Below are 27,452 nucleotides of genomic sequence, written 5' to 3' on the forward strand. Positions count from 1 at the left end.
TTTTAAAAAAAAATACAAACCTTAAAAATAAACCTTTTCATTAAAAAAAATGTTCCTGCATTAAAAGGAGATACTCAACTAATCTGAAGCCTGTTTCCAGCCTCAGAGTAATCTGACTCTTAGGTTTCATTTTTATCCGTTCGGCCCAATTGGAACATGAAGCAAAACCAGTTCTTTCCAAATGGGATTCACATTTTTTTTCCATTCTCACAAAAGGAACAGCTTGTTTGGAGTTATTGCATGGTACAGCCTACTCTGGGACTCTACCATTTCAAGCTGCCTGAAGGGGGTGCAGGTATATGAATGTTCCCCTCGATGGAAGCGAGTTTAGGATGCGGCTTTCCAATAGGGGATTTTTCTTCTCTTGCGATCAGAGATGGTACTTTTCTGGATGGGGGCTATTCTGAATGTACGATTCAGCTGTCACATCATTCTGATGTGAAAAAAAAAAGGAAAGAACTTAGAGAATCTATTTTGCTTTATCCTTTACCCTCTGTTGTCAGAGTCGGTTCAGCAAATGCAACCCACACCAGGGTGACAACTACCCACAAGACGGTACAGGTTGAAATCACTTGTGTCTTCTTAGGTGCATGGATTCCATGCATAATCTGATCAACAGAAATTTGCTGAAACAAATCAAAATGCAACTTTCCCGTTCCAAACAAACAAACAAAAAAAACACCAAACCCAAAATCCCTGGAAGATTGTTCATGGACCCAAAGCAGCTTGTTAGCATTTCTGTTATCTGTAGCCTGCCAAACATTTGTTGTGGAATTTGGATAACGGGACCTTGAACTGGTCTCAGTGGTGCTTAACAGGGCAACTGAAATACTTCATCCAATTCCGTGGATAGTGCAACTACTTCTTACTGTACTTAGAAGGCAGAATTTTTCAGGTCTTCCACAACTTCTTTTATGGATGTCCAATGATTCTCTCATCTTTGTTTTAAGAGACCAGGAAGGCTCCAAAGAAGCTGGCTTCTTTATCCATGTCCACCAGTTCTACGTAGCTGATGGAGACAAAAATCCTATCGTTTCTTCTTAACTGAAACACTCCGCCCTGGTATATGGAATATAGTCCATATTCTGCTTTTTTAGACCAACAGCTGCTTCTTGCACTTTTCATTAGCAGGATGGCTTCTGGGTAATACTCTGTAAATTTGGAAATGTACTGAACCATCTGCTTTGGATTCCTAGTGCTCTCCGAGTCAGGATCTGCATTGGGTTCAACACCTTCCGATTCTCGGAAACGAAAATAAGTCTGTGCATAAATGTAATAAAATCCAGGTTGCTGTATGATAAGTTCTCCATTGTTCAGCAATATATTGTGAAGAAAGGAAGGGTACACCGAAGGTTGCCAAGAGATTATTTTAAATCCCAAATTGTTTCTCATAGGGGTACCTGTGATAGATTGAAAAAGACATGAAATAGTTTAGGCATGTAAAACGCTAAATATATCCCACCTCTTTTTTTAAAAGGCAAATAATGTAAACTTTGCATCTTCTTAGCAGCTTTTATTACAATATCATTATCATCATCATCTCCTTTTAATGACCCCATAATCCCGTGTGGGGTGGGGTGGAGTCTGGGCAACTGAATGGAGCTGAGTGTTTACTGGCCAGATGCCCTTCCTGTTGCCAATACGGAGTTTTGTTCAGCAGATATATTCTCACAGAGAAGTATCTTCCTCTAGCTAGGATCAAATTCACAGCCTCCTGATTGTGAGGTGAGAGCTCCACCTCGAGGCCACCGTACCACTCAGCTTTTACTCCAATATATGACTCCTAAATCCCAATGGCCATTTATGTAGGATCACCATTCATATGGATTAAGGAAAGTGACCCATATTACTGTTGACGTGCAAGTTGCAAAATGGAAAGTTTCATCAACGCTTTGAACCAGCTTTCTTCCAAGACTCTACACGTAGTCCACAACTTGCAACAGTTCACTTAGTGACCGCTCAAAGTTGCAACGGCACTGAAAAAAGTGACTTATGACCATTTTTCACACTTATGACCATTGAAGCATCCCCATGGTCACGATCAAAATCCGGATGCTTGGCAACTGGTTCATATTTATGACCGTTGCAGTGTCCTGGGGGGGGGGGGGTGTCACGTGATTATCTTCTGACAAGCAAAGTCAACGGGGAAGCCAAATTCACTTACACAACCTGGTTACTAATTTAACAACTGCAACACCGATTCACTTAACAACCGTGGCAAGGAAGATCGTAAAATGGGCCAAAACTCAAGGAATGTCAATTCTGGGCTCAACTGTGGTCATTAAGGTGAAGACTACTTGACCTTGCAGACTTTCCCAATGTGGCGCTCTGAAGATGTGTTGGAACTTCAACTCCCAGGATTCCCTGCTCCCGTGGCCATCTGACACAACGCGAGCCATCAGAGAGGAAAAAGGCTGCACAATGCTAATTTCTTCTACAGGCCTGGTACTAATCTTATATTCTATGGCCAGAACATTCTCGCTAGTTTCCATGGGCTGCTTTGGATTCACATTTGAATTTCCCCTTAGAAACTCTTTGTCTTGCATATAGATAATATAATTTGGGTTAGGTTACATAAAGGTTACATGGAGAGAATAGGAATGCTTTTGAAAAATAGCGTATTTATATATATTTATATATATAGGATTTGGCTTTACTTAAAAATGCAATACAAGTAGCCTCTAAATCAGGAGTCTCCAACCTTGGCAACTTTTAAGACTTGTAGACTTCAGCTCCCAGAATTCCTCAGCCAGCAAAGCAAGGTTGGAGACCCCTGCTCTACATTATACATCAAGAATCTGTATAATAATGCCTACTTCTTTATTTGGGGGAAGGAACATTAAATAATTAACCGTATCTAGCAAAAGATTATGATGGGCTAGATCTAAACTCTCGTATTTACCCCTTGATCAAGTGAAATAATTACAACTTAAAGCAGGGATAATTAACTTCCACTCCACTGATTTTAATGCAAATTGATTTAACTGAAATAATTACGTTCATCTAGTCCAGGTTTCACAAGCCTGATATCACAGGAAAGCAGACTGCATTCATCCACTCTTGTTTTCATCTGGTTTTTAGAACCTGAAAATGTTTGCTTCACACTAGTGGAGAGGCCAGGATGGTGGGTACTGAGCCAAGTTTGTTAAATCTTCTGGGAACCCCAGAAATTTCCCACTAGGATTGGTCTCCAGGTCTGCCCCTTCTTAATGTATTAACTTTGTCTTGAGTTATGTATCACATTTGCATAGCGTACGAAGGCAGCCCACAGTGAAGAAATGGAAAAAACCAAAAACCTGGTTGTTATTCTAAATCCCCTTTACAAATTTGTCCCTCTCTCACAATGTGTGTTTCAAGGCCATCCATGTATCCTAAAACTCTCAGGTCTGTAAGCTTTAACTGGGCAAAAAAGTATAATGTGATGTCTCAATCATCCAGGTCATGCTTGTCTCAAAGGTACCGTATTTTTTGGAGTATAACCTCCCCCCCCCCAAAAAAAAGGGGGTGAACATTTGGGTGCGTCTTATACATCGAATGTAGCCCCTCCCTCCCACTGGCCCCCACCCTTTGGCTCTGCCTCCCAGCAATTTACCTCCTTGCAGCAAACAGCAACAGCCCATTTCAGCTTCAGCACAGCCTAATTAGCACAAGTTATTTGTCCTTTAGATCGGCCTCCCAACTCTCAGCTATTTCAGGCTGCAGGGATTGCCTATTGCTGTGTGGGCCTCTGCTGCTTGCTGCAAGGAGGTAAATTGCTGGGAGCAGATTTTTTTTTCTTGTGCTAATCAAGCTATGCTGAAAACGAAAATGAAAGTAAAGCAGGTTATTTGCTGCAACGAGGCAAAATTGCTGGGAGGCAGAGGCAGATTTCTTTTTCTTGTTTTCCTCACCAAAAAGCCTCTGTGGCTCAGACTGGTAAGACAGTCTGTTATTAACACAGCTGCCTGCAATTACTGCAGATTCTAGTCCCACCAGGCCCAAGTTGACTCAGCCTTCCATCCTTTATAAGGTAGGTAAAATGAGGACCCAGATTGTTGGGGGCAATAAGTTGACTTTGTATATAAATATACAAATAGGATGAAGACTATTGCTAACATAGTGTAAGCCGCCCTGAGTCTTCGGAGAAGGGCAGGATATAAATGCAAAAAAAAAAGGGGGGGGTAGGTGCGTCTTATCCTCCGAAAAATACTGTACTTTTATTTCCAAAAGGCAACTGAATTTTGTTTTGTTTTTCCTCCTGAAAACATCTCATCCAAGAAGCTTCTTCAGTTCTAACTGACCGGTGGGGAACAGAAGGATTTATATTCTTTGCAGTTATCTGGTGATTATCTGGTCATTAGCTCACTCTCTGAGAGTTGTTGAGGCTAGCAGTCCCACCCAAGAAGCTTCCATATTTCTTTACAATCTGAATATAGCCTTGCCAGACCCCTTTCCCAATTTTGAACCAATCAGTGGTTGAATGTCCAGTTCTCACTGTTGCTTCTTGACCCGCATATAGGTTTCTCGAGACAAATAAGATGGTCTGATACTCCCATCTCTTTAAGAACTTGCCACAATTTGTTGTGGTCCACACAATCAAAGGCTTTAGCATAGTCAATGAAGCAGAAGTAGGTGTTTTTCTGGAACTCCCTAGCTTTCTCCATGATCCAGCGTATGTTGGAAATTTGATCTCTAGTTCCTCTGCCTCTTCGAAATCCTGCCTGCACTTCTGGTACATACTGCTGGAGCCTAGCTTGTAGGATTTTAAGTGAAATGAGTGCAGTGGTGCGATAGTTTGAACATTCTTTGGCATTGCCTTTCTTTGGCATTGGAATGTAAACTGACCTTTTCCAATCCTGTGGCCACTGTTTAGTTTTCCAAATTTGCTGGCAAATTGAGTGTAGTACTTTTACTGCATCGTCTTTTAAGATTTTGAATAGCTCAACAGGAATACTGTCACCTCCACTAGCTTTGTTGTTACTCAGATTTCCTAAGGCCCATTTGACTTCACATTCTAGGATGTCTGGCTTGAGGTCAGTGACCACCCCATCTTGGTTATCTGGGACGTTAAGTTCGTGTATAGTTCTTCTGTGTAATTTTGCCACCTCTTCTTAATCTTTTCTGCCTCTGTTAGGTCTCTGCCGTTTTGATCCTTTATCATGCCCACCTTTGCATAAAATGTTCCTTTCATATCTCCAATTTTCTTGAAGAGATCTTTCATCCTCCCTATTTTATTGTTTTCTTCTATTTCTTTGCACTGTTCATTTAAGAAGGCATTCTTATCTATTCTAGCTATTCTCTGGAATTCTGCATTCAGTTGGGTATATCTTTCTCCCTTGCCTTTCGCTTCCCTTCCTTCCTCAGCTATTTGCAAAGCTTCCTTAGACATCCATTTGCTTTCTTGCTTTGCCTTGGGATGGTTTTAGTTGCTACCTCTTGTACAATGTTGCGAACCTCTGTCCATAGTTCTTCAGGCATTCTTGTCTATCAGATCTAATTCCTTAAAATATTTTTGTCACCTCTACTGTATATTCATCAGGGATATGATTTAGTTCATACCTGAGTGGCCTAATGCTTTTCCCTACTTTCTTCAATTTAAGCCTAAATTTTGCAACGAGAAGCTCATGATCTGAGCCACAGTCAGCTCCTGGTCTTGTTTTTACTGACTGTATAAAGCTTCTCCATCTTTGGCTGCAGAGCACATACTCAATCTGATTTCTGTGTTGACCGTCTGGTGATGTCCATGTGTACAGTCGTCTCTTGGGTTGTTGGAAGAGTGTTTGCTATGAGCATCGTATTCTCTTGGTAAAATTCTATCAGCCTGTGCTCTGCTTCATTTTGTACTCCAAGTCAAACTTGTCTGTTATTCTGGTTCTTTTGGCTTCCTACTTTAGCATCCCAATCCCCCATAATGATAAGGACATCATTTTTTGGTGTTAACTCTATAAGGTGTTAACTCTATAAGGTGCTGTAGGGCTTCATAGAACTGGTCAATTTCATCCTCTTCAGCACCAGTGGTTGGGGCATAGACTTGGGACTACTGTGATATTGAATGGTTTGCCTTGGATTTGAACTGAGATCATTGTCATTTTGGGAATTGTATCCCAGTATTGCTTTTCATATTCTTTTATTATGAAAGCTACTCCATTTCTTCTGAGGGATTGTTGCCCGCAGTAGTATACCTGATGGTCATCTGAATTAAATTCACCCATTCCTGTCCATTTTAGTTCGCTGATTCCTAAGATGTCGATGTTCAGTCTTGTCATCTCGTTTGACCATGTCCAGCTTGCCTTGATTCATGGATCTTACATTCCAGGTTCTTATGGAGAATAGATCTTTACAGCATCGGACTTTCCTTTCACCACCAGATGCATCCACAGCTGAGCGTCCTTTCGGCTTTGGCCCAGTCACTTCGCTCTTTCTGGCACTACTAGTACCAGCACTCTTCTCTTCCCCAGTAGCATATTGGACACCTTCCGACCTGAGGAGCTCATCTTCCGGCATCATTATCTTTTTTCCTTTTGGTACTGTCCATGGGGTTTTCATGGCAAAGATACTGGAGTGGGTTGCCATTTCCTTCTCCAGTGGATCACGTTTTGTCTGAGCTCTCTGCTATGACCTGCCCGTCTTGGGCTGGCCCTGCACGGTTTAGCTCATAGCGTCATAGAGCTACGCAAGCCCCTTCGCCACGACAAGGCAGTAATCCATGAAGGGGAAGTACTTTATGACATAATGCAAAGTATCAAGTTTATGTTCCTACCTGGGAAAAGCCCATTAATTTTTGGGGGGATGGGTCTGCCCAATATAGTTTTGCTTTCATTTTCTGGATTCACTTTTACAAAAAACAGGGATGTAAGAGTTTGCTATGTAATCAGCAGCTTCTTCTCTTTCTCATAAGGAAAAGGATATTGTCAAGTTTGATTCCTGGTGTTTATAGGGATGCAATGAAGCAGCTTTATTGTGTCTGTATAAATATGAAAGTGGTTTCCCCCTTTGCCTGAAATATATTTTGATTTCAGCCCACAACAATGGGAAAGGTACTCACCTGAAATCTCCCATCCAACCATTAACCAGGCCCTATCCTGCTTAGCTTCCAAGCTCAGACAAGCACTGCCACCTATCTATAAAAGAAATAAATCCATTCATCTAAACCAGGGGTCTCCAACCTTGGTCCCTTTAAGACTTGTGGACTTCAACTCCCAAAGTCCCTCAGCCAGCAAAGCTGGCTGAGGAACTCTGGGAGTTGAAGTCCACAAGTCTTAAAGGGACCAAGGTTGGAGACCCCTGATCTAAACAGTAGGCACTTTTCCCCAGAACAAGGCAATGTCTTACTTTGTACATATAAAGCTCTCCTTGCGTTTCTGCTGGAGGTGAGGTGAGCTGCGACTCGGGGGTTCCTAGGTGCGTCTCTTGCAATGGTATCTAGAGAAATATTGTCTGGATAGAAAGAAATGCCAATATTTAATTTCCCACCTGGAACTCTTCTTAAAATCTATGTTAACCTTAGCTTTGTCATACCAGAAACATCCATGCCACCCACATCTTAGATCGTGTCCTTCTATTCCTCAGCAAACCCCCAGTCTTTCATCCAACCTAAATCACAAGCTGCAAAAAATAATTTTGTATCAGGTAAACCCAATCTTCTTCGTTCCTTTGCATCTTGTATTGCCTTATTTGGATGTCGTCGTTTTGTTTTCCTGTGCCGTAAGTATTTAGCTACATAACTATATATTACAGGAAAGGATGAAACAGATACATGGACGTCTGTAGAGATTCTCAGTCATCCAGGTCATGGTTGTCCCAAAGGTGCTTTTTCAGGAGGCAAATGGACTTGAAGACATTTCGCTTCTCACCCAAGAAGCTCTGACAGGATAGTGGGAAATGGAAGGGGACCCTCTAAAAGGATGCAAATGGCCAGCTGTCTGCCAGGAATATAAATCCTTCCATTCCCCACTATCCTGTCAGAGCTGAAAAAGCTTCTTGGATGAGAAGTGAAATATCCTCAAAAGAAGGAAGTTCAGTTGCCTCCTGAAAAACCACCTTTGGGAGATATATGGATGCTTATACCACCTATATGGGAAGGAATGTAGGAAGCTTCCTTAGACAGGTCAGACTATAAGAGGCTATAGTACTAATACTACAGTATAAAAAAGATATAACTGCAAAAAAAATGCAACATGGTTGTTGTAAGAAAATGAGGGAAGTCTAGCACTTTAGGGAACTAGTTAAAATGGAAACCATTGAAGAAGAACACAATGGAATTGTTCTTTCAGCAAAGGTGATGGCTTGGTTCTTCTTTTCATCTTCCGCACTACTGTAGTGAGGTAAAATGTCCACATATTTATTTGGCATCTACTCGGGAACACTGGTAAAAGTTTTTTTTGTCCATCACTTACAGGAAGACTGAACTTCACACCTTCTGCAAATTAAACTGTGCTCTGCCACTTGACTGTGGCCTCCATAAATGTTATCTCCTTATCCACTTAGGGATAATGCAGGAAGGACCAGTTCAATTAGAAGTGCCTCCTACTGCAGAGCGCTCCACGTTCAGCTTCTTTAAATAATCTCAATTACATCATAATCTGTCTTTGAATGAATATCTCATTCATTTCCTCAGTGCAACAATAAAGCCATTCATGAATCATTAATCATAAACTTTCTCAACCTTGTGTTGAAGCTGATGTTCCTTCTTCTGCACGATTCTTGGCCACCATCTGCAATTACAAATTAAAATTACACTGAATTTATATCCTTTCATCTCCCCCAAAATATTTTTGGAACAGTCTAAGGAACCTTCTTCTGTGAAAGGTGTATGGAGATAAAGCCAGTATTGTTGATATTTAAATATATTTGCAACCTTCTGATAAGCCAAATGGGAAAGCCAGATTCACTATGTTACTACCTTAACCTTTGACGCAATTTATTTAACAAGTGTTGCAAGAAAGATTGTAAAATGGGGCTAAATTCATTTAACAACTTTCTTGCTTAGCCAAGAAAATTGTGATTGTTAAAGTTGACAACTTTTTTTTAAAAAAATGGGGAGGAGACACCATGCATAATCCTTAACTTGTTCCCTGGAGAAGCTCAAGTCAGCAACGGAGAGAAACACATCACCTAGAATAATTTTTACAGATGCCCTTTTCCCTCTCAAAATATCTCCCATGAGCATTAAAGTTTGACAATGTGGAATATTTGATTGCAACTACCCTTTCTACCCTGTTTCCCCGAAAATAAGACCCAACCGGAAAATAAGGCCTAGTATGATTTTTTGTTTGTTTGTTTACATTTATATCCCGCCCTTCTCCGAAGACTCAGGGCAGCTTACAGTGTGTAAGGCAATAGTCTCATTCTATTTGTATATTTACAAAGTCAAGTTATTGCCCTCCCAACAATCTGGGTCCTCATTTTACCTACCTTATAAAGGATGGAAGGCTGAGTCAATCTTGGACCTGGTGGGACTAGAACCTGCAGTAATTGCAGGCAGCTGTGTTTTAATAACAGGCTTCTTACAGCCTGAGCCACACCGTGGCTTTTTCAGGATGCTCGTAATATAAGCCCCACCCCAAAAATAAGCCCCAGTTAAGACCATCAGCAGACGAAGGTGTTTAGTACTGTATTTCCCGCAAAATAAGGCCTAACCGGAAAATAAGCCATAATGCATCTTTTGGAGCAAAAATTAATATAAGACCTTGTCTTATTTGGGGGGAAATACGGTATCTGCATTTTAGAATTTTGAGTGCTTTCCCCAGAAAGTTCAGACATATCCTATTAAAGCAGAAACTGTAAATCTTAGAAAGGAGTAAAATCCATGTCGCCTGATTTCCATTTGGCACAATACTGATAGGTATTTTTAAAAAAGGAGTACCTTTTTAATGAGCCTTGACAGCTGCCATTTGACCTCCCAGCAGGGATCGCCATCTTCTTTATCATTTGGATCCATATCTTCTAGGAAAAAATTTTCCCTGGTGAAGCAAGCAAAGCTACTCTTTGCGTAGGTTTCTCGGAGCTGTGTTAGAAAAATGAGGGAAGCCAAGTGTTAATTTCAATGAATGGAACTGTAGAGGCAGGAACACGTACAGTAGGAATAGTACAGTAACTGAACATCGGCAATGTTTATTTTGGATACGACATTTAGACACAAAAAACCCCCCAACTTCCATTTTTGTTATCGGTGTTGGGCTGCTAGAGAATCCCAGCTTACATTTTAAACGTATTTCATGATCTTATTATTTTTATCAGGCCGCTGGTACCAGTAACAGGAAGCTACTATCAACCCATTTCCATCTGTTCAGTCTAGCACAGAGTCTTAACAGATCTCTGCTTTCCTCTTCTGCAAATCTCAAACTTCAAGTATGAGATGCTTTCATTCACAATCCTATGGGTGGGGATTTTAGCAATTGTATCATTGATCCACTCTGGTGATTTTGCTGAAATTCCCAGGTTGTAATAAAGCTCTCAACCATTATTTGATTTTCCAGGCAGGCTGACACATGTCTGATCAGAAGTAATACTATGTTATATCAGGCTTGCCACCACAGATAAGTATGTGAAAAATAACTAGAAAGCTGATCTAATTAAACCAAGTAGGTAAACCAGGAGTTTCCATTTGATTTAAAATGTCAATTGCCATTAATTTCAGCTCCCACCAGAGTGGCAAAGATTCAGAGAATTGGAAATCCAAAACCAGAACTGCCCTAATAATTTCTAGGTTCTATCATATCGCAAGATCTAAAATGGACAGCTAACATCAAAAACATCATCAAAAAAGGAAAACAAAGAATGTTCTTTCTGTGCCAACTCAGAAAGCTCAAACTGCCCAAGGAGCTGCTGATTCAGTTCTACAGAGGAATTATTGAGTCTGTCATTTGCACCTCTATAACTGTCTGGTTCAGTTCTGCAACCCAACAAGAAAGACACAGACTTCAGAGGATAATTAGAACTGCAGAAAAAATAATTGCTACCAACCTGCCTTCCATTGAGGACCTGTATACTGCACAAATCAAGAAGAGGGCAGTGAAAATATTTACAGATCCCTCACATCCAGGACATAAACTGTTTTAACTCCTACCCTCAAAACGACGCTATAGAGCACTGCACACCAGAACAACTAGACACAAGAACAGTTTTTTCCCGAAGGCCATCACTCTGCTAAACAAATAATTCCCTCAACACTGTCAAACTATTTACTAAATCTGCACTACTATTAATCTTCTCATCGTTCCCATCACCAATCTCTTTCCACTTATGACTGTATGACTGTAACTTTGTTGCTGGCAATCCTTATGATTGATATATTGACCATCATTTGTGTTGTAAATGTTGCATCTTGATGAACATATCTTTTCTTTTACGTACACTGAGAGCATATGCACCAAGACAAATTCCTTGTGTGTCCAATCACACTTGGCCAATAAAAAATTCTATTCTATTCTATTCTAATTCCCACTGGGATAGGAATTTGGAATAAACTTCCCTCAGATTGTAGTCTTTGTGTACTGTAGCTTTTAGGGGCTTTCCCATAATGGTGTCAAATCCATCTGAAAAATAATTGACTAAATATATACATTTTTTATTTACGTAACTTTATTAATCCACTTTAAGAGACAAAAGAAGCAGGGGGAAAAATCAGGAAAGAAAATAGGGTATTATAAGATACAGCAGAATGGGAACCTCCCTCTTAAAAGGTCTTCACAAATGAAAATCAAATTTATTCATAGAACACTATAATTATAATGCAACTGAACAAAAACAGTGTGGTCCAAAACAAGGAATCCAATGAAAAACAAAAACAAGTTGAACAAGGAAGTCTTATTTTCCTTCCATCTGCCATTTTCCCCCCTCACAACCACCTCAGGATGACAAATGGGTTACACAGAAGGTTAGCCATCTTTATAAACAGTTACTGGACCACAAAATTCTCTCTTGCAGGACAGCTGCATCGATTTCCCATGGATTTCTACAAGACGAGCCTTTGAAATATCTTGATATGCAGTTTGATCATGAAGTCCAAGCCTCTAACCCATCAAACTGTCTTCATGGACAAATTATTGAATTTATGAGAAAATTTAGGCCTTCTCGGTCAAAGAAGGACAACTGTGTTGGTAGCTGTGTACGCCTCTTGCAATAACCTTCTGCAGATCTAGTTCAGTTTCTTGTTGAATTTGGTATGGTAGGTTTTCTACTGAAATTGACTGGGAAAATGCTTCTTTAAGAATTGCACCATTTAAGGTGAGAGTAGGCTAAAAATATGTTTTTCTCCCTTGCATATTTTTTTCCATCCTGATCCTGCCTACTATTTGGTGACATGTTAAAACATTTTGAGTTTGCAACAGCTGTCCCAAAATTACTGGATGCACTGTGCCCATTTTGGAAAGTATTCTAAATTCCAAATAGATCACTTTGCAAAACCGAAGTATTGAAATACTTCCAATAAACTCAGAGCAGTAAGTCTTCCATCTCAAGACAACTGTTTGAAACTTAGAACGTTTTGCACTTTCTTTTCTCTTTTAGTGCAGAACTGGCAGATCATTTAAATTTCAGCTCTTGATCTTAATTGTATGTTTAAATCTATTTTAAAAGGGAAATCAATACATTAAAGGCTACTGTGATAATCATGCAATTGTGACAGATATTCTACTGTATGACTTGGCCTCCTGCACTAAGCAAAATACAGAATTTATGACATGCAGACTTTTGAGACTTGAATATCCCAATATTCCATTTTCTGAGTTCTGTTTGAGATTTACCCAGAAGAAAAAAAAATCCAGCACAAATGTTTTTCATTTGTGATTTTTTGATTGGGCCTAATAAAGGTCCCAAGGCTATTTCAACCTGATAAGCTACTCTTTTGTTCCAAGATCAACCCAAAATGTTTATCTAGAACTGGACTTTAACTCTGCTTTAAAAGCCCACTAATGTTATTCTTTACTTGTAAATGCACTACTCACTTTCCACTGGAACTTATTATTTAGAAAAATAAGTAAATTTTATTTCTGATTCAAAGCAAACTATTTGAATTCCATGTCTCACAGAAAGTAAGAGGAAGAGTAACTGGCCAGGAGCACACGGGCCTCTAAAGCACAGCCTTTCTACAGATGCTACTATGAGGAATATGATAATTATTTATTTAAATTTTTATAATGACCTATTAATGTTTTGGGGCGTTACCAGCAGAAAATATTTGCAACTGCTAAATTAGATTACTTTGTTCAGGAAACTCAAATAAGCAAAACAGCCAAGTTATTACAAAAAATAAGTAAAAACTTTATTCATCAAAGTTACAAGGAAAAAACATACTATTTGTAACAACCCGTTTATGTCTAATACCCAAAACTGTAAAAAAAATCATGGATATTCATAGGGAACCTTGAAAATACTGGATAATGGAACTTTGCCCAGCTTTTGAAGAAAGCTGAAGCCTTCATGTTAACTTGCTTGTAGATCTTCAGTTCAACTTTATGGCGGCTATCCATCTGCTCTTCTGTTTTCATCTGGTGACTAATCTGTATAAAACAAATTCGACAGTATGTTTAGTTTGGTCTTTATTTACTCAGTTTGCTAATTCCCCTCTTGTTATTCACCCAATATAAATTCTAAAGCATCCCTCAAAATTGATGTCCTAAAATACAAAAGTAATCAATTACACATTACACTACGTAAAAGGGAGAATATCTATAAATTCTTCACATGGAAACTTTGCCTCCATCTTTACCCTAAACTAGCTTTTTCCTGCCCCAACCAACCTCATGTAATTCATCCTCACACATGTACATACCTATGCATAACTCAATGAAAGATGTCATCTTTGCTTCATCGACCGGATTCAGAGTTTTTCCATGCTTTCCCAGTAACATTCTACAGTTATCCATAACTTTCATTCTCCTGCTGTTTCCATCTTTCCATCTCTATTTTCATTTTATTGCTCCGAGTACTTTCATGCAATCCAAATCTGTGCTTTTATAGGTTATCCAGAAATAGAGTTACTGTGGCCATCAACGACAGAAACAATTCCTCATTCATAACTCACAAAGTGATATAAGTGTACAATGGTCCATGATGCTTCCACTCACTGCCATATGATCAAGTTTCAAACACAAGGGTAAAAATCTATACAGGTAGTCCCTAGAGTTACGACCAGTATTGAACCGAAATTTCTGTTGGTAAGAGACAGTTGTTAAGTGAATTTTGCTGTTTTACAACCTTTCTTGCTGCAGTTGTTAAGTGAATCACTACAGTTGTTAAGTTAGTTACAAGGTTTTTAAGTGAATCTCGCTTCCCCATTGACTTTGCTTCTCAGAAGATGGCAGGTGATCACATGACCCCAGGACACTGCAACCATCATAAATATGAGTTAATTGCCAAGCATCTGAACTCTCATCACATAACTATGGGGATGTTACAACGGTTGTAAGCGTGAAAAATGGTCCTAAGTCTTTTTTTTTTCCAGTACTGATGTACCTTGAAATGGTCACTAAACGAACTTGTGAGTCAAGGACTATCTGTAAAAGTATGGGGGCTTCTCACCATGCAACAAGAAGATGGCACAAACTGCTTTTCTGAACAGTGTCAAACATTTCTTGAATTTGTAATGAAGCCTCTTTGAGATCAATAATTAGGTATGAAAAGTTCAGAGGATAATCTATAAAATAAAATAAAAAAACAAAAAAAAACCCACCCATCAAACTTCCTCTCAAAGTTGACCCAAGATTGAATCTTCCTTTCTGTACTATAGAACTGAGCCACAAGTGGCAGACAAAACCACTTCTCCCCTAAACTCATCCCTCGTGTCATTTCAAGGCAGACTGAAAAGGAATCTCTACTTTGGGTAGAATAACTTGAGGGAGGAAATATGAGTCTGCAAAATGAGAGGAGCAGATGTTGGTTAGCTTTCAACTTTTAGTCTTGAAAGCACCTTTTCGTGCAACTTTTTGAATGCCCTCTACTCAAGTGAAGACCCCCTGGAACAGGGGTCCCCAAACTTGGCAGATTTAAGACTTGTGGACTTCAAGTCCCAGAATTCTCCAGCCAGCAACTGCCAAGTTTGAAGACCTCTGCTCTAGAATCTACAAAAGGAGAAGAGGAAAAGAACAAAACCATTGCTTCAGTATCTTTCTTCATATTTTCTCCCATTAGGCTATTAAACAAATTCCAAACTCTAAATCATTGCTATAATCAAATTCAACAATAAATCATTGCTATAGTGAAATTCAACAATAACAAACGTCTACAAGGCAGGGGTGAAATGCTCCCAGTTCAGACCAGTTCAGCTGAACCAGCAGCAATGACAGCCAGTGGTTCGGAGAACCAGTAGCGATGGCAGCTCAAGGCTCCACCAACCCACCCGTCGTTACTTCCTGGTTTTAAACAGGAAGTAATCTGTTTTTTACCCTCTGTGTGTGCACAGAAGGGTTTGCACATGCGCAGAGGGTTGGCGTGCGCATGTGCGCACTTCCGAACCAGTAGGGAAGGTAAGTAGATTTCACCCCTGCTACAATGTAATATTGGGTATCTAATCTTTCCTCCTCAATATTTGATCTCAATAACTGGATATCAAATATTTTGAATTTAGTTTTATGGACTCTTAAAATTACTACCCAATGTCACTTCAGGGCTTCCAGAACTTCCAATGCCTTTACACAACTGGGAAATGGAAGTGACCGATAATGGATGGATGGAAGTGAGAGATGGGGATGAAGATGGAGACAGAAATAGGAAATTACAAGTCCTAATGACCTTCACATCCCCCAGATCTTAACTATATTCTGGAAGACTCCCAATGCTAATCAGCTATGCTTTTCTCAAATACCTCCAGAGTTAATGTCCAGGTTGGAGTTATCAGAGACCTGTCAAAACCTATATTAGATGGGGACACTCATAACAGCCCACAGACTTATATTTGGTCTTTATCATTGGCTCCCTGGTCTTCTCCTTAGGGAGGAGAAGCAGAAGGCGCCAGTCTCTTTGCTGAATGACTTTCTGTCTGAGAAACAAGAAGGTGGGAAGTAAGATGAAAGGAAGCCAAGCAGGTAGCAACACGGTTGGGCCACTGAATGTATCTGGCTTTAGGGCTTTCCAAAGCTGACAGCAGAGGCAGTCATTGCTGACTTGCCTGCTTCAGATTTCTGTTTTGGCTTGTCCTGATTTAAGGTGCAATCTTCCCTCACTGTCAGTTGCCAGAATTCCTATTCAACTTTGGATTTCATAGGATTCATGCCTTTTTGTCATAGCTACTGCCAGATCCAAAGACTTCCTAGGTCTGACTTTGATCAAAAGCCACCCAAGTTAGAAGGGAATATTTTCCTGGCTCTACTTTGGCAAATGGAGAAACAGTTTATGATCGTGCTTTATAAGGGTGCCTTAAAAAAATGCAGCATGAAGAGCAACCAAAGAATTCATGAATTAGAGAAGCATTCCCTTTAGAAGAAAGACTATAGAAAGTGGATTGTGCAGCTTAGTCTTCCAGTAGACTAAAGAGTAGACCAGGGAGACTCCAGTAGAACTAGGAGGCAGTATGGGTAAACCCAAGTTTTGCTCCATCTTCATCCATGGAATCCTATGGATAATTTTGGACCAGTCACACTCAATCCAATCCACTCACACTGTTAATGTGTGATGGGAAAAAGAAGAGGAGGAAGTATTATGTGCACCATCTAATGCTCCTGAATGAAAAGCAAAGTATAAATCAAATAAATAACCAACCAACCAACCAGGAAAGAGAACTGTTGCCTTCCTGTCCTATCTCTAAAGCTTCTTAGATATATCCAGATTGTCATCCACTATTGTTCCTTGCCTCCTCACTGTCCGACTCCACTGCCAGCTCCGCAGGCTGCTGGCGGACCACAACACTATGTATGATGCAGAAAGCTGGATGAAGCGGATCCAAGCCTCATCTAGCAGAGTGTAAATCAGGAACAACTAGCAGATGTTCCTAATTTACATATAAGGTGGTTTACTAATATTCTTTTGGCCTGATCACTTCCTGCTGCAATGCTGACGTTTTTTTCAGGCCACTGATTTGATCCCACGGTAATAGGGCCACCTTGAAAAATACACAGACCTGTTTATCCCGTGAAAAATGGGCTGCTTTTTCAGACGACTGAGTACGAGAAATATATTATACAAGGTTATACGCTACCTACGTTTCTCTTGCCAGAATTGCTCTTACGCAAAAGAAGGAAGTTGTTGCTAGAATCGGAAACTGAAGCCAGTCAGCTGGGTGCATCGTCTATTTGTTTCATCCTATTTTTTTTCTAACATCAAGCAGGAAAAAAACCCTTTGTGAGAAACTCTTTTTACCTCTATTGGAAACCATCAGCCCTGAAGATAGAAAAAAGCCTATCTTGCAAAAAAAAAGCCCAAACTGAATAAACAGAATAAATTGATAGGCTAGCCTGCAGGAACCATCACACAATCAATCCTTCAAGATTACAATACCCATCATCCTCTGATAGCCCAGCAAATGCAATTCTTCACATCTGGAGTAGATTCCTTCCCCAGTTCGCTTATTTATTTATTTAACCCGGCATCCTGCTGACTACTCAAAACGTTCAGCCATTTGCAACCAAATCTTAAAAACCCAAACGTTAGAAACAGACACAAACACAAGTAGAATGGGTACAGTTCGTAATTAAAAAAAAATAAAGAGTGGAAATTGGGGGGTGCAAAAACCAAAGAATGTTTTTAAGGAATTTTTTCAGAACTGTCAAGGGGACACCCATGAATTCTGCAGTTTCTTCTCCAGCTGATTCCAGAGAAACAGACAGCCACAGGAAGACACGGTTCCCAAGTGGCGGACAGATGAATTTGTGGAAATTGTGGGAACCTACCTCTCCCACTGCCTCAGTAAACTTGGAAATTCAAAGAGAAAAATGCATTCTCATAAGAGGTAAGGGAAGACACCTACAGTGGGGTTTTCCCCCTCCATAAAAGTTAACTGTGCACTGAAGTATCATTTCTAGACTGAAAGTTAGGCTGCGTTTTTTCTGGGTATTTCCAGGGCTATTTTCATTTCACAAAAGACAAAACTTGCTATTAGCCGAAAGGCTCTATGTGGGAGGCAGGCTCCAGTGATAACTCATCCTTTCTGTTTATGTTCTGTGGTCTCATTGTCTGAACTGACCGTAGACAATTCTAAGAAAAGAAACATCTGGGGGAGACCTATATAAAGTCGCATTATCCAAATGTTTTTCACTATAAATGAAGACAGACAACAATTCTGGCATCCTCCACAATTAACAAGTAGATAAAAAGCGGGGAGAAAGCACAGGGGAAGAGAGGCACAGGAAGGGGTCCAGAAGCAGCAGCATTAGGAACTAGGAACAAATTCTATTTATACCAAAGATATATTCTCCATAAAGGTGAAATGTCTTTTTCATTTGCTTTATAATCAATGCTTCTTGTTTCAAAAACAAGAGAAAATAGGAGAGCTTAAGTAAGGTATTGTCTAGCCAGGGGTGTCCAGACTTGGCAACTTTAAGACTTGTGGACTTGTGGACTTCAACTGGGAAGTCTTAAAGTTGCCAAGTTTGGACACGCCTGGGCTAGCCATAAAACTATACCCATGCCAGGAGCAAATAATCAGGAGCATTAGTTGAATTCAAATCATAGAAGAGTTGAAGAATTTCATTTTAATGTATGCCAATTAGTGTACATTTAAATGACAATAAAGTTATTCCAAGTCTAAGTTTATTATTGCTACCTATATAAAGATAGTCCTCAACTTACAACAGTTCATTCCGTGACCGTTCAAAGTTACAACGGATTGAAAAAAGTGACCATTTTTCAGTTACAATCTTTGTAGCATCCCCATGATCATGTGATCAAACTTCACATGCTTTGGCAACTGGTTCATATTTATGACCATTGCTGTGTCCCAAGGTCATGTGATCACCTTTTGCAAAGTCAAGGGGGAAGCAAAGTCAATAGGGAAGCCAGATTTACCTAACAAATGAATTACTAATTATCAAATGCAGTGATTCACTTAACAATTGTTGCAAGAAAGGTCGTAAAATGGAGCAAAACTTACTTAACAAATGTTTCACTTAACAACAGAAACTTTGGGCTCAATCCTCAAACTTTGAGTCCTAAGTTGAGGACTACCTGTACAAGAATCCAGTCAACTAGCAGTCAAAGTTAAATTGGCACTAGATAATGGAATTCGGGGAGGGGGGAGGTAGATTTGGGTTTCTTGTGGCAATGCAATGACTGCAAAGTGATGACACATTTAACCTCTCCTTCTAGTAACTCAGCTTTCTTTTCTCCTACAACCAAAAGATTAAAAGTTATTTTAACCCATACAGACATATATGTGCCCTGGCTTAGTTTAAGACTCAAATCAAAAGTGGCATTCAGTGACAAAGTGACAAAGAGCAATTCCATGACTTAAGAATAAACTTGAGGGAGTTCCTGAAACAAAATTGTGTCTAGAATTGCAGATGAAGTCCTCTCCTCTCATTTGCAGAATGAATTCCACTATTCAGATTTTGAATCAGGCCCTGAACGGTCATAGATCAGTGCCCAAAGATGAGCAGCCAATCAGGAACCTTTCAAGCAATCACACTTCACCTCTGAAAGCTAGAATATGAATGAATTTTCACAATACTCAGGAAACTGTGATGTCTAGCAATGCATATTTGCCTAGAGTAGTTCCATGGCAAAAAAGGCAGCAAACGAATTTAACAATAACAACAATAATAATAATACAGGCACCTGCCACATAACACCCCAGACCTAACAATTGTAATTAAGAAAAACAAAAAAGTCTGAAGAGTGGATGTGGCAATGCCTGGAGACAGCAGAATAGAAAACACTGGAGAAGATAACAAAATACGAAGACCTACAAACAGAAATAGAACGACTGTGGCAAAGACAACCAAGGATAGTACCAATAGCAATAGCACCTTGGGTGTAATCCCAAAACAACTGGAGCACCACTTGAACACCACTGGCATTGACAAATTCGCCATCAGTCAACTGCTGAAGGCAGCTTTACTTGGAACAGCTTCCATCCTGTGATGATATCTGTAACACCGTCAAACATCCAGATCTGCTTATCCCAGGTCCTTGGACTAGGTAGACAAAATGCCAAACCCAATCTGAACATCTAGCCGATTGTACAATGATCAATAATAACAGCAATAATACTTATATACCGCTTCACAGTGCTTTACAGACCTCTCTAAGCCGTTTACAGAGTCAGCATATTTCCCACAACAATCTGGGACCTCATTTTATCGACCTCAGAAGGATGGAAGGCTCAATCAACCTTGAACTGGTGAGTATCAAACTGCCAAACTGCTGGCAGAAGTAGCCTGCAGTACTGCATTCTAACCACTGCACCACCACAGCTCTTGGTTATACATAACTCCTATATAGTAGTTATATACTACTATATAATACTTCCTCCTTGGACATTTTTCCTCTCAAGAAATGCTGGGTTTATATAATTGTACTCTGACACCCACAAAGTTCCCCAGAAACAGCATTTTGGGAAGTATTAAAAGTTTCACACAGCATGAAGCATTGCAAATGTGATGTAGCTGGGTTTAGCTTCTGCCTAGACAATTCAGCAATTGTTATTTCGGGAAACAGATGTCAAGAAAGAAAAAACGGGGAGATCAGGAGAGGCAGCTGTATGAAGGGGTAGTCCAACTATATGTAAGCTTCAGGACAAACTGAACTTTAACTTCCACCACTCAGGAACAGCAACAGTTCAGTTAAATTCCACCTCCCACTGTAGCCAAGGGGAGAAATTATGAAAATTGCAGTCTAACATCTGGAGGAACATAAATAATAAAACTGGCCTGTCTGAAGAATTTTTTAGAAACACTGCAACTCCCTGGTTCATGCTCAATTATTTTAATACTGTAAGAATTATTTCTATTTTTTCTCATTTATTTCATATTTAATTTAAAATACCCTATTTTCTAATCCTCTGTTTGAGTAGTTAAAATCGTTAAAAACAGAACAATCGCAGGAAGTTTTAACTTCCCATCCCACATTCCTAGGCTTCAAAAGCAAAGTGCTAAATGAAACAGGGGGGGGTTGACCAGGGGTTGGGCTAGAAGACCTCCAAAGTCCCTTCCTGTTTTATTTGATTGAATCTACTGATGGTTTGAAACAGAGTACTATGAAGGGAAGTCCCATTTTACTACTGGAGGCACTTCAAAATCGTTCTCTTTACAAAATGTTACAGCCTAAAAAAATTATCTTTTAAAGAAAAATTACAATCCAAGCTACGATAATTCCCAGGATGCCTCCCATGGGGTGACGATCAATTATGTTCAGATAATAATGGCTTTAGTTCAACAAACTTGTTTTTGCTTGGAAAATTTGTGAAGATAAGCAAAAGTGGGCTTTTAGAAGGCTTCTTAAATAAGAACACACCCTTTTATTTGGCTGATGTGGAATAAAAAATGTAGGAACCCAAAGCAAATAATCAAGGCTCATCTATCATATAAATGCATGCCTGCGTCAGGTTCTCCTCCTTTTTTGAAAGGTATAAATATCAGTGTTTGTCTTTTTCTAGATGTGTGTGTGTCTGTGTGTTACTACAAGAGAAGGCAAACCCTAACAGTATGTACTGAACAATAAACATTGAAGTGTGCCTGGGTTATTTGCTTTGGGTTCTGTTTTTTTAATTCCACATCAATTAGGTGTTACCTATATTTCGTTTCATATAGAGAACTATGGAAAGAGACCACAAATTTGACTGAAGTAACCATGGTAGGATATATTTTTTTCTCTGAAAGAGTCAGTCTTCTTGTTCCTCCCCACCCAGATCTAGTTTTTTCAGCTCTCCCGCATAACTAGGTTTTAATTACTTTACATCAATTCATGCAAATGGACAATAAGTAACTCGAGCCTATGCTGTTAAACACATCCTGGAATGCACCAGTTCAATTTCTACTACCAAGCACAAAAGCTGCATCAACAATATTTGTGCTGCAAGACACTGCATGTTGTAGCATAGTCTTTCATCGGATTCCATGAATGTTAACTGCAAGCGAATGTAATTTACCACATTTTAGCCTCCAGTGTTGGGCAAGTACAGGCTGCATTGGTTAGCCTCTGATCTAGTGAAAATCCTGAATATTGGCTTATTTCACTAACCTCTGGTTCAGTTAAGCATGAGTAAAGGTGCTGAGTTTGAACCCAACCCCTCTGCCTCTGGCAAAGTCCCAAAAGAACCTTTCAAATCATAACAGGAACCTGGACATGGAACATAGTCCACTATGTTTCAGCAAAATAACAACCTTCCAGTGTTTAGAAAGCAAAGGCTAATCTGGGACATTTTAACAATAACCTTTGCTGACCAAAGGTTATAGGCGGTAGTCCAGTGTTGAAAAGTGTACATAAGGCAAAAACAAGGAATACCTGTTTTGACCCCTGGAGGAATAAGGTGTATACACCTTTTGTTCGTAAGGGTACTAGTTCTCTCCAAACAAGAAATGCATCATTCTTGTGTTGGCCACTAAGGTAACAAACAGGTATCAGACAAATACCTTGAATTTCTTCCCAGTGTCTTGGAGCCAAATATATAGGGCAATTTTATTTAATCTGCTCAGTGACTCAGGTAAGCAGGTAGGTAGTTGTGGTCTACTAAAAGTTCGTGGTCCAGACAGATGGGATCATGGAGATACACCTTTGGCAACATTGGGTGATTAATGTGCTAGTTTTACCTGGGTTTGGAAGAGCTGGCTGGGCTTTGTCCTTTTAAAGTGGGCTTTGTCCTTTGTAAAAGTGGTTTTTAGCAGGACAAAAGTGCTATTTCCTGCTCCCAATTCTTCAGCATTTGTGACTGCAATGGCCCCTGAATACCAAGGAAACGGAGGGGAGCTGGGGCCTCAAACTGTATCCCCCCCTCCTCCCATTTGCTCCTCAGTGGGCTGAGATAAAGAGATCCCACTATTTTTTATTTCAGCACTGATAGGTGATTCTACCCATTGGGGGTATGTATATTTGAGCTCCAGAGTACCAGGTTCTCCTGCCTTCTTCAACAAGCCAGGATCTAGTAAAACAAAAGCCATGTGTGAATCCAGCCAATGGTTTAGAAAACCCACTGAGAAAAGCATGGGAAGTAGGCAGGATGGGCAACTCCCTTGCTTTTCCTGATCAGCTGGTTGCAGGAAATGTGCTTGGAATTGTGGAAATGTGTGGAAGGAAGAAGTCAAATGCAAGCTTAGCCCCCTTCCCCTTGCCTAAACAACAGAATGGGGCTGATTTAGTTTCATCTGTACTGTTCCTCTGGAAACAGTCCTACAGGAGTTAAACAGCAAATTTTTTAATCATTTTTTTTTCTGCTTAGGTAAGCAATTGTTTATTTTTCAAAGTGGAGAAGTGAAACATTTCAACTTTCCCCCATTGAAATCCAGAACTGTGGCAAGATAACTTAGCAGCGAGACCTGTGCAATGCAACAACTTTTAAACACACAACTGAACGTTGCAAGACGAGACTGGAAATGCTTCAGGGAAATTCAGTTAGGACCGGTTGGTCCGAAGAAATTACTGTACACTGCCTTTTGGTGCAGAAATAGAACTCTTTATCTCGTTGGAATGCCCCAATGGGTAGATACCATTCTCCCAGCATTTTGTTTGTTTTTTTGAAAAGAAAACCCACTAAGAAAACAAACCAAACCCACAGAGATTGCATTGCTCCCTTAAGTGCTGAATAGGCACCATACCAGCATTTTCCAAACTTGTTTCTCAAACTTTCCCAACACTCTTGGCTGGGGAATTCTGGGTAGTTGGGGCTTGCCAAATTATTTAGGAAACTCTGCGTTATACCAACACAAACCCCATGGTTCTGTAGAGTTCAAATCTCACACCAGAAGCCAATGTATGTACGGCAGAAAACCCAGGAAGGTTCTCAAAGACAAAGGGAGCCCACTTTTAAAACTGAGGTAAACAAAGGCCGATCTGTTTTGCGGCTTTTTGTGAAGTTTTTAACCCTCTCGGGCGAGGGGGAAGAAATGGCTGCCTGTTATTTTTTTTAAAAAAACATGGTTAGTTCTGAGTCGTATTCTTTAATGCATTGTAAGTGTTCAGCTGAAACACTAGGACAGGAGGCAAGCAGGCGCTGTGCATTTATTTGGAGCACAGGACTTGCAGGCGCTGCACCGTTTCTTTGCAAATAAGTACAGTAACCCAGAGACGGCACAACCTTCTTGGTTAGTTCAGTCCCGCTAAAACCAAAGACCATCTCCCGCCATTGACTTGTCTTCCCCTACAAAAAAAAAAGGCAACCCACAAAGGATTTCCGCTTGCTTGCACTGCAGCCATGAGCGTTTCTTGCCAATTTAATCCCCGGCTGGGCTTGATGGGGTTTACTCTAGAGTAATAAGCAAGCTTAAATAAGGAAAGAAAGTGGATAAGGGAAGAAAGGGACGACTGGCGGATTCGGTCGGGCGCGAAGTAACTTGTATTTGGCTAAAACAAAGCACGGGGGGAAGGAATGAGCGAAAAAAAGCGACTAATCGGTGGGGCGAAAGGCCCGATTCCAGAGAAGAGCCAGAAAGCTACAGATCTGGGGATACTAAATAGCAGCTGAGAAAAAAAAAAAAGTATTCGCGATGCATTGGGCGAGCGATCCTTAGCAACGTGGGCTTTGTTTGAGTAGCCGATCGGGGCCAGGTTGGCCAGCGACCTAAATTGCAAAGGTTAAAAAAAAAAGAGAGATCGGGTCGGTGCGTTTTGCAGCAAATCCGATGGAAGTTGCAAAAGGACATGCATCCCCTCTTGCAAGCGTTAAGTAGAAGTACGCTTAGATTACTATACTACTAACCTATTAAGGTATTAAGTAGTAATATATTTATATTAAGCGTAAGGGGGGGCCCCGAAGAAGCCTCTTTTTTTTTGCAAGCAGTAAAACCTTCCCTTCTCGCGCCCCCCCCCCCGCAGCCGCCGCTTCCTCGGCCCGCCAAACGAACCCATGAACGTCGCACCGACCTGTTGCAGCTCGTTGGTGAAATAAAGGAAAGTGATCGCCACGCAGATGGATTGCAAGAGCACGGCGAAAATCAGGACGAGCCCGCAGGTCTGGCCCGTGCTGGGACCGCCGGATGCCACCATGGTGGTCGCTGGCGGACAACAACAACAAAAAAAGGGGGGTGGGGGGTTTTGCACGAGTGAGAGAAAGCGTGGACGGGCGGTGGGAGAGCCTGTCCCTGTGTGGAGAAAGAGAAAGAGGCCTGCCGAGCTCGGATTGGGGTGGTTAAGGTGGAGCCGCGTCCGGACTTCGTCTTTCAAAGCCCTCTTTGCTCCTCCTCCTTTTCCTTTCTCTCTCTCGGTGGCGCCTGCTTGGCAGTTTTGGGAAGTCTCTGGGAAGTTGGGAAAATAGAATAGAATTTAGAATTTATTGGCCAAGTGTGATTGGACACACAAGGAATTTGTCTTGGTGCATACGCTCTCAGTGTGCATAAAAGAAAAGATACCTTCATCAAGGTACAACATTTACAACACAAATGATGGTCATAGGGCACAATTTAACCCTTAATGATAGCAACAAAAAGTTACAGTCATACAGTCACTAGGAAATCCAAGCCTGTCTGATAAATCAACTATAAATCTGGAAGAAGGCAGTGGTAAATCACTCTGATATTTTTGTCGAGAAGACCTCAAAGTTTGATTCAAGAAAATGTTATTATTAAAAAATACATGGTTGATGGGTGTAGGGAACACCATCCAAAGTTCTGATTCACTACCTGATTCAACATATCAGTTGGTTTTTCTAGCAAAGATTCAGACCTACAACCACAATTGAGCACAACATTTCTGCTACGCGAACTAGTTGAATGAGTTTTGCCCCATTTTTTGACCTTTCTTAACCATGATTGTTTAGTGAATCACTACAGTTGTTAAATTGGTAACACGGAATCTGGCTTCCCGTTAACTTTGCTTGTCAGAAGATCGCAAAAGGTGATCACATGACCCCAGGACACTACAATTGTGATAAATATGAACCAGTTGCCAACCATTCAAATTTTGATCATGTCATGGGGATGCTGCAATGGTCAGAAGTGGGAAAAATGACCTTAAGTCACTTTTTTTCAGTGCCATTATAACTTGGAGCAGTCACTATGCAAATGGTTATAAGTTGAGGATTACCTGTACATTAAAAAGCAACTTCAAAAAGTATCCAATGTCTTCATCCATTCCTCTACACCAGGGGTATCAAACTTGATTTCATTGAGGGCTGCATCAGTGTTTGACCTTGGAGGGCCACGGTGGGCATGGCTAGCTCAACATCACTCATGTCAGGGACACCTGTGGTGGCCTGAGCGCTCTTCCAGTGGAAATGGGCTCCCTAGCTCCGTTTTTGGCTGCCACGGCCTTCTGCAACCCTCTGCCAGTGAAAATGGAGCTCTGGAGGTCTGTTTTTGCTGGCATAAACACTGTGGGCCAGTCCTTCGTGTTTCCAGAGTGGCCCCGTGGGCTAGATCTGGTCCCCGGGCCTTGAGTTTGATACCCCTGTTTTACACCATGGGTGTCAAACGCAATTGTCACATTGCCGTCACGTGACATTTCGAGATGTTTTTCCCCTTCACGGAGCTGGGGTGGGCATGGCCTGCACGTGACGCATCTGGCCCACGGGCTGCCAGTTTGACACCCCTACTCTATACTGTCCGACTGAAATTTTATCAGTTGGGTTATTTCCAGTGAACATCCAGTAGGACAAACTTCGGCCATTCTCCCACCCTTAAGAAACAACCTCTTTTATGAGCAAAAGAACATCACTAGAGACACAAACCAAAATTCCCTCTCTAACACATAACACACTTTTTGTCTAGGACAGAATTTAGGGCTTTCTTAATGCTCCATGACTGGCAGCAGTTCAGAAATGGTGCGAATGGTTGGCTTTTGCAATCAGCTTCACTGGTAGTTTTGCCAGTCATAGAAATGATGATAATTGCAGATGGACTTCAAGATAAGAGAGAGAGATGGTGGAGAGGAATTGGCAGCAGGGAAAATAACTTTGCGAATGAAATGAAATGAACTCCTGTGGATCCTCGAATGGGCACCAGGACAATGCAAAAACCATTGGGTACCAATTCCAGGAAAAATGGATTGGGGTAGTGGTGTGCTAGGGTAGAAACCAAGAGACGATGAGTTCTAGTTCTGTCTCAGGAATGGAAGTCAACTGGATGACTTGAGACTAATCTCTCTCAGTCCTGAAAAGAGGAAGGTGAGAGCAAGCAACTTTTGAAAAATTATCCAAGAAAGCATTCTTAGAAGTCAGGAAGTTCAGCTGATTTGAAGATACAACACCCCACCCCGTAAACAGAAATTATTTTTCTTCTAATATAGATTAGAGTGGGGTGTTTGAGTTCATTCTCTGTAGTAGTACATTGCTGTTTTGCATCAGCTTAAAAATGACAGTTCATCGCGATTAGGAAAGACTTGCCCAGAATCAGGCTGACTAACTCATTCTTGTCTACAGTAACTAGGATTTCATTTTTCCTAGCTTGTACAAAAAA

At 40.6% G+C, this 27,452-nt stretch overlaps 1 protein-coding gene across 1 annotated transcript; it reads right to left on the reverse strand.

Annotated features, from left to right (window-relative positions):
- Positions 1-8: 8 nt before the first annotated feature.
- Positions 9-25,217, reverse strand: TNFSF10 (TNF superfamily member 10). The gene is made up of 5 exons (XM_058187258.1): positions 24,925-25,217; positions 9,845-9,985; positions 8,645-8,693; positions 7,312-7,416; positions 9-1,400 (listed from the first exon to the last, which is right to left on the reverse strand). Exons 1-5 carry the CDS (start codon positions 25,045-25,047, stop codon positions 946-948), a joined length of 873 nt encoding a protein of 290 aa, XP_058043241.1. The 5' UTR covers positions 25,048-25,217; the 3' UTR covers positions 9-945.
- Positions 25,218-27,452: the final 2,235 nt, after the last annotated feature.

Source organism: Ahaetulla prasina, chromosome 6 (assembly GCF_028640845.1).
Source record: "Ahaetulla prasina isolate Xishuangbanna chromosome 6, ASM2864084v1, whole genome shotgun sequence".
NCBI lineage: Eukaryota > Metazoa > Chordata > Lepidosauria > Squamata > Colubridae > Ahaetulla > Ahaetulla prasina.